The sequence below is a fragment of the Scyliorhinus torazame genome, chromosome 9, assembly GCF_047496885.1.
Source record: "Scyliorhinus torazame isolate Kashiwa2021f chromosome 9, sScyTor2.1, whole genome shotgun sequence".
NCBI classification, from domain to species: domain Eukaryota; kingdom Metazoa; phylum Chordata; class Chondrichthyes; order Carcharhiniformes; family Scyliorhinidae; genus Scyliorhinus; species Scyliorhinus torazame.
This window is the reverse complement of record NC_092715.1, coordinates 78,158,722-78,171,266: the sequence shown is the minus strand read 5'-3', so window position 1 is coordinate 78,171,266 and position 12,545 is coordinate 78,158,722. Positions and strand designations below refer to the sequence as shown.

The following is a 12,545-nucleotide window of genomic DNA, read 5'->3' as shown; positions in this document are numbered from 1 at the left end:
AGCTGTTTTTCATCTTCCGCTGCTTCTGGTGGAGTTTGATGGACATAGAGGAGCGAATGAGCCGGTGGTCTGTCCAGCAGTCATCTGCACTGGTCCCCATTTTCATGATGTGGGCTTCCTTTTGGTCTCGGGATTGGGTACTGATGAAGTCGATCATGTGCCACTGCTTTGATTGTGGATTTCTCCACAAAGTCTTGAACTTGACTTTTTGGTGGAGCAAGCTGGTGTTCCAAGAATTTGGTAAGCAGGAGAACCCTGTTGGAGTTGCAGTATCCAACTTCTTCCATTCCTTTGGTTCCTTCCCAGAGTTGGGAGTCCTTTACAACCCTGGTGTTCACATCCCCAAGGAGGATCTTGTATCAGTCAGAAATGTTGAAGTATATGGTGTCCAGAGTGGAGTAGAAGCCTTCTTTGTACTCATCATTGTCATCAAGGATTGGGGCGTGAGCATTCATGACCGCTGCCTGTTGGTTCTTGGCAAGTTGTAGATGGAGGGTCATGAGGTGCTATACAATTTAACACGGTGGGCATGTGAAGGAAACTTTAAATTATAAGGATCTACAAGTGGATGAAGGTATCATCAAATTCTTTGAGGATATAACAAGGACGTTAGACAAAGGCGAACCAGTGGACGTGATCTATTTAGATTTGCAGAAGGTCTTTGACAAGGTGCCATATATAGTGTTACGAGTAAGAAACTGACATGGATAGAGGATTCGCCAACTGGCAGAAGGCAGAGTGGGGTTAAAGGGGTCATTTTCAGGATGGCAGCCAGTGACTAGTGGTATGCATCGGAGGTCGGTGTTGGGACCTCACCTTTTCACAATATACATTCACTTTCTGGAAGAAGGAACTGAGGGCATTGGTGCTCAGTTTGCATATTATACAAAAATATGCAAAGGGACTGGTAGTATTGAGGAAGCAGGGGGGTTACAGAAGGACTTCAACAGACAAGGACAGTGGCCAAACAAGTGGCAAATGGAATACAATGTGGAAAAATGTGAGGTTATGCACTTTGGTAGTAAGAATGGAGGCATAGACTATTTTCTAAATGGGAAAAGGCTTAGGAAATCAGAAGCACAAAGGGACTTGGGAGTCCTAGTTCAAGATTCTCGTCAGGTTAACGTGCAGGTTCAGTCGGCAGTTAGGCAAATGCAATGTTAGCATTCACATTGAGAGGGCTAGATACAAGAGCAGGGATGTACTTCTGAGGCTGTGTAGGCATTGTTCAGACCCCATTTGGGGAATTGTGAGCAGGTTTGGGCACCGTATCTAAGTACGGATGTGCTGACCTTGGGAAGGGTCCAGAGGAGATTCACAAGAATGATCCCTGGAATGAAGAGTTGTCATATGAGGAGTGGTTGAGGACTCTGGGTCTGTACTCATTGGAATTTAGAAGGATGAGGGGGGATCTTATTGAAACTTACAGGATACTGAGAGGCCTGGTTAGAATAGACGTTGAAAGGATGTTTCCACTATCAAGAAAAACTAGAACCCGAGGCCACAGCCACAGAGTGAAGAGACAATCCTTTAAAATAGAGATGAGGAGGAATTTCTTCAGCCAGAGGGTGGTGAATATGTGGAACTCATTGCCGCAGAAGGCTGTGTAGGTCAAATCACTGAGTGTCTTTAAGACAGAGATAGATAGGTTCTTGATTAATAAGGGGATCAGGGGTTATGGCGAGAAGGCAGGAGAATGGGGTGAGAAAAATATATCAGCCATGATTGAATGGCAGAGCAGACATGATGGGTTGAATGGCCTAATTCTGCTCTTATGGTCTTTCTCAGTATAAAGACAGACCTTTGTTTCCACAAAGACTGTGCGGCGATCACTCCTGCTGATACTGTCACATGTAGATGCATCTCAGAACAGGTAGATTGGTGAGGATGAGGTCTTGTGGGTTTTTACCCTTTGTTGGTTCTCCCTCCTCCTGCCAGAGGTCAAGTCGAGCAAAAACATCCTTAAGATCTCGGTCAGCCTGTTCATTGGTGGTGCTGCTTGGCCACTCTTAGTGATAGAGATTGGGCAGGATTCTCCGTTAGCTGACACCAAAATCAGGACGAGCGATCGGGCGGTGAATAGTTTCCAACGTCAAAATCGCGGCATGTGCCAGATTTTTAAAAATGAATTTAGAGTACCCAATTCATTTTTTCCAATTAAGGGACAATTTAGCGTGGCCAATCCACCTAGCCTTGCACATCTTTGGGTTGTGGGGGCGAAACCCATGCAAACACGGGGAGAATGTGCAAACTCCACACGGACAGTGACCCAGAGCCGGGATCGAACCTGGGACCTCGGTGCCGTGAGGCAGCAGTGCTAACCACTGTGCCACCGTGCTGCCCGGCAGCTGCCAGTTTGATGCCAAATCGCGATGCTCTGAGACTTAGAAAACAGCATCAATGTGATGCACGCTGCGCATACTTTAAACACTCTTTACATATCATTAGTGGACCCACCTGCGATTCTCCGCCTTCGATGGGCCGAATTCCCGAATGCATGGTCCACGGGTGCTCTCAAAAATCGTGAACCTGGAGTGGTGGCTTCTGCGAGAGAGAGGGCATACGAACAGTGTCCGATACCGCCATACCGCCGGAGTGCTTCTGCCAGGGCCGGGTGGAGTAGTGGGGGGTAGGCAGGAGGTGGGCTGTGGGGTTGGGGTGGATGGGTGTGCAACACCATTACCGCAGCCAGCAAGGCAGCCATGCGGCTTGCATGGCGCTGACAGCCCGCTATATACCTAGTGCCCTGGGTCGTATAGATGACCCCCCGGGGCACCCTCCTGGGTGCCCTTTGGCCCCAGCTGACCCATCAGATGTATGGGCGCTCCAGCCTGTCCCATCTATTTGGCTTCGATAAATGTATGTGTGGGGAGTGTATGTTTATGCGCGGCTGCAACTTGTCATCCCCGTGAGTGTCGATAACGGACCTGCCGAATCCTGCACTATTTTTCATGGGAACCGATGGTGTTCCACACGGCACCGATGCTAGCCCCTCACTGGTAACGGAATTTGTGCAGGGGCGGCGCCGATTTTCCTGTTGTAAAAGTCCACGGATTCTCTGTTGGCGTCAACACTTAGTCGCAGAAACGGAGAATCCAGCCCATTGAATCTCCCCACTGTTGCTAACTTTTGGTTGGCTCTTAATTCGTAATTTGCTCTGTTTGTTTAACCTTTGCTCTAGAGTCGGCAGGTATCTTTATGATACCGCCACGAGGTTCAGGTTCAAGTAATGATCAATAACTCAACACACCAATTAGTAAGATTCAAATCAAAACACATTTATTCTATATATATAACTCTATATATAACTCTACTTTCTAGACTATTCCTATCATTAAAAGGCCTATACTTAGCTTCGGAATTGGCCCACCAGGTCAGGGGAACAAATGGCCTTTCGTTCAGGTTCTGAGTCTGCAGGATTCAAAAGCTGGTATGGACTTGTAGCTAGGAGCGCCTATCTCGTAGCGAGCATTGACTGGAGACTTATTTGGTTGATGTGGCCGCTTGGACAGGTCACTCTCACGGGTTGATTCAAGTTGCTGAGTGACCCTGCCAAAGAAGGACGATTTGAACTTGGGGGCTTTACTTTATAGTCCCCAGGGGCTTCCCGCCCTTCGGGGCGGACCCCGTACCTAGTTCCAAATAATTGGACTGCGTTCCGATCACTTGGATCGATTTCTCCAATACTGGAGTTGTTCCCTGATCACTGGGCGGTCCCTAAATGTCTGTTGGCCTTCCTTTGTCTTGGCTCCTGCTGGCGCCGAGGAGTCTGGCTTGGCTTTATTCACCTTAACTGTTGCAATTGTGCCTTGGAATTGCTCATTACTATGCAGGTGGCTGCTGGTTTCAGTGCTGTCTGTTTTTTTTACAGGTTTCAATACACATGATTTCTGTACTTGCTAATCTTTGCCTGTGTTGGCTGAATTTCTCTTCAGTCTTTGCGGTTCTCCATTTTAAGTCGGGAAGTGGCCAACGCAGGTGGCTACACCACCCAGAGTACATTCTGTGCTTTTACTACTCTCAGTTCTTCCTCCATGTGATGCTCAACATCGAGGAGTACTAATTCATCCAAGGAAGGTAGGTGCTGGTCAGCAGGTTTCCTTCCCCATGTTTGACCTCATGCCATGAGACTTCATGGGGTCCATAATCAACATAAAGTAGTTAAATAAACAAATAACAATGATGAACTGCTATGATGCAGGAAGGATATAAGACTTTGTGGGATTAAATTGTACTTTTCGATATCACTAACAAAAGAGTATTTGCTGAAAAAAGAAGCACACACTTTTCGTCACATTTAACGCCAACCTCGGAAATGGGGCCTGAGCCATTTGTTCACCGTGCAGGTTTGACACCGAATTAAGACGCATAATAGCTATCCTGCGGGATAATGGCTACACTGATCAGGTTATTGCTCATTGCGTGTTGCGCATACTCAAGATTGGGTCTAAATTCACCACCTTTGGACCTGAAACGTGCCCTGTACAATTGAAATTACCTTGGAATGGTAAAGTATCTCAAAAATGTGAGCAACTGGTGAGGCTAGCTGTTCCGAACTGCGACTATGTGGTGGCAACACAATTGTTATTTTCCATGAACAGGATGCGGCCGTGAAGTCAAAAAAATGTCTGCCTGACACAGAAATGAATGATGTATATGAATCTCAGTGCCATTGCATTGCCAGGCATATAGGCTCGACATCCACCGGCGGCAGATCATATCAAACAATCGTCCCTTTGGCTGTTCGCAGTAGACAGAATACTGACCGTACGCAAACAATCTCATCCTTGCAAAACTCAGAATATAATTAACCTATTATGGTTAGCCTCTTAAAAGAGGCAAGGATTTAATAAAACAAATTTAGCACAGATATTGTTATATCTCCTTTACATTTACACCACCTGGTTTCTTCAAATAGGTTTGTCTCATCCGTGTAAAACTTGCACTGGGCAGGAAGGTTAGAAATCTAATAATGCTTGCCCCTCAATGTCTTATTGACCTCATCAACTGAGGAGTTTAATAATATAGACGAGGAAGGACCCAGATTCGACCCGAGCATATGCTGAATCCGTTAATCTCAGCCACAACACTAGTAGGGGCACTCCTGGAATAAAGAGTGGCAAATCAACTAAGGATCCTGGTCCTGATCATTATCCAATGATCCCCGATGCCCGATGGAAGTGATTGTAGATGCTGGACGAGGATGTGTTTGTGTGTAAACTCTTTTCCCCCCCCCCCCCCCCCCCCCATCTCCCCTCCCCCCGCCCTCCACTACTTCTTGCTGATGGTGAAGCCGCCTGCTTGCAGTCACAGTAAATGTGAATAATGACCATTAGAGTGAGGCCCTGGAGAGCATCCTGTGCCCACTGAGCCATATCCTTAGCCAAAGAGTCAGTTGCTTCAAGAAGGGGGAGTGGAGAAAAACGGTGAGTAAGGAGAAAAATATGTGTGGGGGAGGGGGGGGGGGGAACATTGCAGAGCTCAAACTCTGCCTTTTAGACATGTCTAAAAATGTGACTGGTTTCTGGTGATTGGAAACACATTTCGGAGTTACTGACATTCAGATTCAGAATACTTCAGGCTGTTATGAACTGTGCTGCCATGCAGGCAATCCTTTTGTAATTCATTATAAGTGCCTTTGAAAATGTCCGTTTTACTTGTGTTTGTTCTACATGGTAATGCAAAGCACACACATACGTTGCAAATACTGCTTTGTTAAATCTGCTAATGCAGAAAATAAAAATGTCTCCAAACTGGAATCGCCTGTATTCAAAAACAAATGCACTGTGCTTTTTTTTAAGACAATGTCACGCTTATTTTATGTTTCTTTTGTTTAGGAATGTAAATTACATCACAAGTTGGCTGAGCATGATGGGGCCAGTAGTGGGACTTGACGTGCCGTTGAGCTATGCCACAGCTGTGTCACAGGGCATTTTTGACCCCAAATTGAAAAAAGTATGTGTGTACAATATATTTATTTCTCACAATGCGCTTTCACATTAACACTGTTTTAGCAGGAGAAAATATGTTGAGATGAAAGTAAGTTGGAGACAAAGGAATAAAATAAAGAATGGTGTTTTTCATTGTTGTCCGGAATGTTTGTGATGAGAAATATAAATATTGCAGCCCTTTGGTATGTAGATGTTACAGTTATCAACAGTCCCACTTAGCTTGAAAATGTTTAACGCTGTGTGTTTTGTACATGAGGAGCAGGGAAGGTTGGGGCTGTGTTGGAGAAAGGAAAGTGGGAATGTTTTTGAAAGCAAAGTGGTGGTGATCCAACGAAGAGTTATGGGATTGAATGTATATGAGCATGTCATCTATTTTAGGTTGATCAAAAAGGGTTTGTTGTTCTCACTGTTACATTGTAGGGATTTCCTAATAATGTGCATATTGATAAATCTTAATGCATTAACATATCCATTTTTTTTTGTCAGGCTATGAGTTCAACCTAAATTTAGAAACATAGAAAATATGAGAAGGAGGAGGCCATTCGGTCCTTTGGGACTGCTGCACCATTCATTCTGGTCATGTCTGATCATCCAACTCAATAGCCTAATCCTGCCTCCCCCCCCACCCCCCCATATCCTTTGATCTCCTTTGCCCTAAGTGTTATATCTAACTGCATCTTGAAAACATACAGGGCCGGATTCTCCATTCCTGAGACTAAGTATTATAATAATCTTTATTGCCACAAGTAGGCTAACATTAACACTGCAATGAAATTACTGTGAAAAGCCCCTAGTCGCCACATTCCGGCGCATGTTCGGGTTCACAGAGGGAGAATTCAGAATGTCCAAATTACCTAACAGCAGGACTATTGGAGTTCTACAACAGCAAAACTGACACCACACCTGGACCAATTCACTGACCGTTGACTGGCTAACTTGCACCACATGGAACACAATCGATTCCAATTGAAATCGGTGTCGGATTCGCCGGGGTCGGGATTGGCACTCGAGAGGCTGACAATCTGCAGTGCGGCTGCATATTAACACTCCACTCCCCACACACACTCATCCCAGCTAACAAGATGGCACTGGTTGCACTGGAGCGCGCCTATCCTGTTGATGGGCCAGCTGGAGCCAGAGGGTACCTAGGGGAGTGACCTGGGGGGGGGGGGGCGACACCCATACGACCTGTGGCACTAAGTTCACAGTGGGCAGTCAGCAACGTGCGCAGCCGCATGGTTGGCTGGTAGGCTGCAACAATGGTGTTCCATGCCCGTCCATCCCGAATCCATCTCCTAACCACCTCCCCGCTACTCACCCTGACCCTGGAAGAAGCCCTCCAGCCAGCGGCACAACTGTCAGCACACTCTGGCGATGTTGGACACTTTCCGTACCCCCTCATCAGCCACGGAGCGTGTTTCACGATTGTTGATTACGTTCAGTTTCAGTTTCCTGTGTAATATAAATGGAAGCTTATTTTAGTTACATAAATTAATATTCATTTGGTGTGCACAATACTCTTATATTCATGTTATCCAACTACAAATCACGGTTGCTGTCTTGACGGGTTGAATGTCTTTATCATGCTGTAACCTTTTATGTTTCCATGAATACAAATATAGTTGAGGGACTTGACTACCTTTAAATTCTGCACTTGGGTTTTCTGTAAAAGACAAGTTCCAGCAAACATCATCTCGGTAGGTGGTCCCTTCCCACCTCATTCCAGCGGTGGGCCACTCGGGGAGCAGAGCTTGATAAACTGAAATGTCTGTTGACCACCATACACTCCTAACTAAGGGAATTCATGTGTGGGGAGGAAGCAGGAAAATTACATAACAAAGAAAAGTAAGATTTCTATTTTCTTTTTCCTTTTAGGGAACCTTTGGAGCGGGTAAATAATAAAAAAAAATCCAAGCTTATTTTTTGTTGAGAATATAGCCGCCACTGAATTCTGAGAAGACAAACAGCAACCTTTATCCAAAATCAAATGAACAGCTTCTTACTTGCACTGTCAAGCTTCGTTCTCAGTAGCTTAATCACTCTGTGATTAGTCTGTGCTGATGAAGAAAACTTATCTTTGACCTGTGGTACAGTATGGTTTTAATAGTTAACAAAAGGACCTGTGTGCTCTGAGCTTTAAGATTTTTTTTTTTGGAACACTGGCAGCGAAAGCTAATGTGGACATGTGTGCTGAAGTGTAGCAGAATGCACTTAACACCAAAAGGGAGATATGTTTTCTACTGAAACCTGATGATGATTTGGACATGATGGAATAAAATTAAAACTGAAAATAAATTCGACCATACTGAGAAGGGGAAAAACAACATTTCTTTGTTTCTGAACATCAGTAATAGGCTGTATTGGTGAATGTTACTGAGAAGTTCCCTTAAAACCATTTCTTCTTTCGCTAAATAGCTGTCACAAAGATTCAAACACATGGACGGTTGCATTTTGTTTTGCATGTATTGTTTACATATTCTTTGTTTTTTGGAAGTGTCTTAGTGTCTGCAAATCTAGCTTAATGTTGCCACATTGTGCAAAAGAAATGAATGAAAATAAGGTATTATAGAAGCTGTTTCTCAATAGCACAAATCAGAATGAAAATACAATGGAGCCCTCTTCAGGTCAACTTAAGTTATCTCTAGAAATGCCTAGAGTTGGCGTCTAAAAATAAATACCGTATCTATTAGCATAAGTTAATCTTATAAAGCTTAACTATGGAATATTCTTGGAGACTTTTTTTTCATCTATTTGTACTCGCTAACTTGATTTTCTTGTTAATGTTTAATTTGTTTTGTACATATTCAACCAAAGGCAATTATCCATGATACTGTTTACATTTTTAGTACACTGCTTTTACATTTGCTTAATCTTGACTGGTTATATTTCAGTTGCAGTTTTAAGGTTAAGGATGCACTTCTGAATATTAGCACAACAAATGCAGTTGACTACATTTTTATCTGAAGGAAATATTCCTGGAAAACCGATTAATTCCTTCCATGCTGTGAATCAGTCATTAAAATAACCATGTACAAAGTTAAACATTCTGAGACTGTAATATTTTAATTTCCTTGCACTTCTATATGGCATTTTTTCAACAGAGCGCAGGAGATTTAGTCAATTGAGTGCACGTGTCCTGCATACATTTTAGATAAATATAAATCTGGTGCACACAAAATGAATAGTGACGGGCAGATGCTGAGACTATGTTGAACATAATTTTGCAAGTCCAGCTTATCAGCTCTTGCAAGTACAGCATATACATGCGACAAGAAGCCAAATAATTGAGTGAATGTGCAGACTTCCAGTCTTGTACCAAGGCAACTAAACAGCAATTCTTCGGTTACTTAAAGGTTCCAGAAAGATAAGAAGCAAACACCTTGCAACTTCATTAACCTTCTTCCCGCTTTATCTTCAGGTGTTAAGCACAAAAGAAGTCACTGTACTAACTACCTCTCTCCATTCCACACATTTCAGTTGTTCCGTCAAATTAATATTATACCCTTCGACTCAAAACATATTGTTCCATTCAGGCTGCTGCAATGGAATTTCAGACAGACTCCTCCATTAGAACAATAATTATAATTATTAATTATGCCGTCAGTAGAGTTTTACTGAAGCACCCATTCGATGTCTGGAAAAATGTAATTCGATTAAGAAACTTTTTGAATGTTGAAAATCTTCAAAACATTTTTCAAGCTGATGACTGTAAAATACTGCAAGCTGTTGTTTGTGATTTTAGTTGTTCACTGCCGTTGGTTTTTTGTGCTTTCTTTTTTTCCTGTCTTTTTCAGTGGCTGTGTTCCAATAATGGCAATCAGTGGGTTTGCCCTTCTTTCTTTGGTATCTATATTCTACTGCTCAGAGTAGCCAGGTATCAAATGATACCATCACAAGGTTCAACCGGCTATCGATCAAAGAGCCAAACACCAGTTAGTTAGTTCAAGGTCAAGAGTACTTTATTTACACACAATTAGTCATGCAACATAAACACTACTAGTTAACTACACCTATCAACTAAGACAACCTGTACTTAACTTCAGGCACCTGGCTTAGGTCAGAGGAACAGTGGCCGCGGTTCGATTCTGGATCTATCGAGTCTGGAGAAGTAACTGCTGCTCAGCTAGGCTCATCCGTCTGGTAGCGAGCGTTGAACTTGGACTCGCTTCACTTGGAAATGGTCGTGGCCGGGACGCCAGGTCCAAGAGAGGACGAACATATGGCGAACTCTCTTCTTATACTTGGGGATTTATCGCTCTTTCGGGCAGTCCTTCAGTTTGGACCCCACTAATTGAGTGATCCCTGATCACTCTGTTCGATTCCTAACCAATAAGTGGGCGGGGATCTGGATGGCTAGGCGTGTCTCAAGTGGTCACTGACCCCGTTGTTTATGCTTCCCCTGAACAGGGAGTGGCGCCGAAATGTCTGGGACTGTACCGGTCGCTCAAGTACCAGTCCTTTGTTTTGGTGGAGATAGGCCGTCAAATGCTAATCGGCCCATCAAAATGCTAATTGGTCGGAATTCCGATACCATCTGGACTTCTTGCTTACAAATATACATTTCAGGCTCTGAGCCTGCCTGAATCTTGCTTTGTCCACTTTACCCGCTAGGCTTTGCGAGTTTCTCTGTCCCTAATTGTAGGTGGCCATCCCAGATGGCTACGGGTTGAATATCTTTTGCTCAGGTTACACATTCTGCCATGTACACAGTTGTTTTCTGTATAATGGAGCATATAATTCTGAGATCACAGTGAGTTAAGAATAATATAGATTGCACTCCAGAAAATGACCCTTAATGTATCAAAATAAACCAGCAGAACTCTCTCCTTTCTCTTCAAATTATTTTATTATGGAAGATAAGCTATTCAGATTGCAGAAATAAACTGCAGAAACAAAAGAAATGAGAACAAGTTGATGATACTATTCATCAAGATGCTGCTTGGGTGAGAGGTTGGCTTGCATATGTTGCATGGTGAATTTAGGAACAGGATTAGCCTAGTGAGCCTGTTCCGTGATTCAGTTGGATGATAGATGATCTACACCATTAACTCACCTTTGCTCCCATTTCCTTTGAAATCCTAACCTAAGAAGAATCTAGTAATCTTGCAAGATTTCAATTGTCCCAGAATCCACAACATTTTGGGGGAGGGAGTTCGAGAGCTCCACTGTCCCCTGTGTGGTTAAGTACGTCCTAATTTTTTCCACTGAATGACCTAGCTCAAATTTTAGCAATGCACATACACTTTGGAAAGTTTTTTTAAAAATGTTTGAACTATCTTGACCCCAGCGCCATTCATAGAATTAGGTGGCCACAGTTTTAGATATAGTCATGTTTGGCAGACAATTCTTCAACAGTTGTTTGTGAGAGCCTCCTTATCGAACAGTGCACGTGTGCATATATTTTATTTATTTTTTCACATGAAGTGGGTGTCTCTGATTTTGCCCATCCCTAATTGCCCTTGTGAAGATAGTGGTGAGTTGCATTCTTGAATCACTTGGTCTCGGTACACCCTCAGTGCTGTAAGGAATGGAAGCCCAGGATTTTGACCCAGTGACAATGAAAGAATGGCGATATAACTCCAAGACAGGATATTATGTGTTTTGGAGGGGAACTTACATGTGGTAGTGTTTACATGCATCTTCTGCCCTTGTCATTCTAAGTGGTAGAGTTCATGGGCTTGGAAGGTGTTGTCAAAGGAGCCTTGATGAGTTATTGCAGCGCATGTTGCTGACACTGTGTGTCAGTGGTGGAGGGAGTGAATGTTTAAGGCCATGGATGGGGTGTCAGTCAAGCAAGCTGCTTTGCCCTGGATGATCTTGAGCTTCTTGAGCGTTCTTGGAGCTGCACTCATCCAGGCAAGTGATGAGTATTCCAACACACTCCACCTGTAGATGGTGGACAAGCACTGGGGAGTCAGAAGACGAGTTACTTGCGACAGAACTCCCAGCCTGTGACCTTCACTGTAGCCACTATATTCCTTTTACTGCTCCAGTTCAGTTTCTGGTCAGTGGTAACCCCAGTGGGGCATTCAACGATGGTAATATCATTGAATGCCAGGGGGAGATGGTTGGATTCCTTCTCTCTCGGTTGTTGGAGATGGTCATTTTGCGCCATGTTATTTGCAATTTATCAGCCCAAGTTTGAATGTTGTCCAGGTCTTGTGGCTTATGGACTCAAACTGATTTAGTATCTGAGAAGTCGCAAATGGAGCTGAACTGTCGTCATCTGTGAACATCTCCACTTCTGACCTTAGCATGGAGGGAAAAAAATATTCCTTATTAGTGTCACAAGTAGGCTTACATTAACACTGTAATGAAGTGACTGTGAAAATCCCCTAGTCGCCACACTACGGCACCTGTTCGGGTACACTGAGGGAGAATTCAGAATGTCCAATTCAATAACAAGCACGTCTTTCGGGACTTGTCTGAGGAAACCGCAGCACCCGGAGAAAACTCACGTAGACACAGGGAGAATGTGCAGAGTCCGCACAGACAGTGACCCAAGCCGGATCCCTGGCACTGTGAAGCAACAGTTCTAACTACTGTGCTGCCATGCAAGTCATTGATGAAGCAGCTGAAGATGGTTGGGCTCAG

The 12,545-nt window shown here is 43.9% G+C and overlaps 2 protein-coding genes across 4 annotated transcripts in view; both read left to right on the top strand.

Moving 5' to 3' along the window:
* Positions 1-8,993, top strand: part of atg10 (ATG10 autophagy related 10 homolog (S. cerevisiae)) — a 465,548-nt gene extending 456,555 nt beyond the window's left edge. For all 3 annotated transcript variants that reach the window (XM_072516195.1, XM_072516193.1, XM_072516194.1), the window contains exons 8-9: positions 5,838-5,955; positions 7,827-8,993. In XM_072516195.1, coding sequence (XP_072372296.1) covers positions 5,838-5,955; positions 7,827-7,850 — 142 coding nt within the window. In that variant the 3' untranslated portion in view covers positions 7,851-8,993. The remainder of the gene's footprint in view (positions 1-5,837; positions 5,956-7,826) is intronic.
* LOC140429339 (xanthine dehydrogenase-like) overlaps positions 7,741-12,545 on the top strand; it is a 452,003-nt gene continuing 447,198 nt past the window's right edge. The window contains exon 1 of the mRNA XM_072516190.1: positions 7,741-7,796. Coding sequence (XP_072372291.1) covers positions 7,756-7,796 — 41 coding nt within the window. The 5' untranslated portion in view covers positions 7,741-7,755. The remainder of the gene's footprint in view (positions 7,797-12,545) is intronic.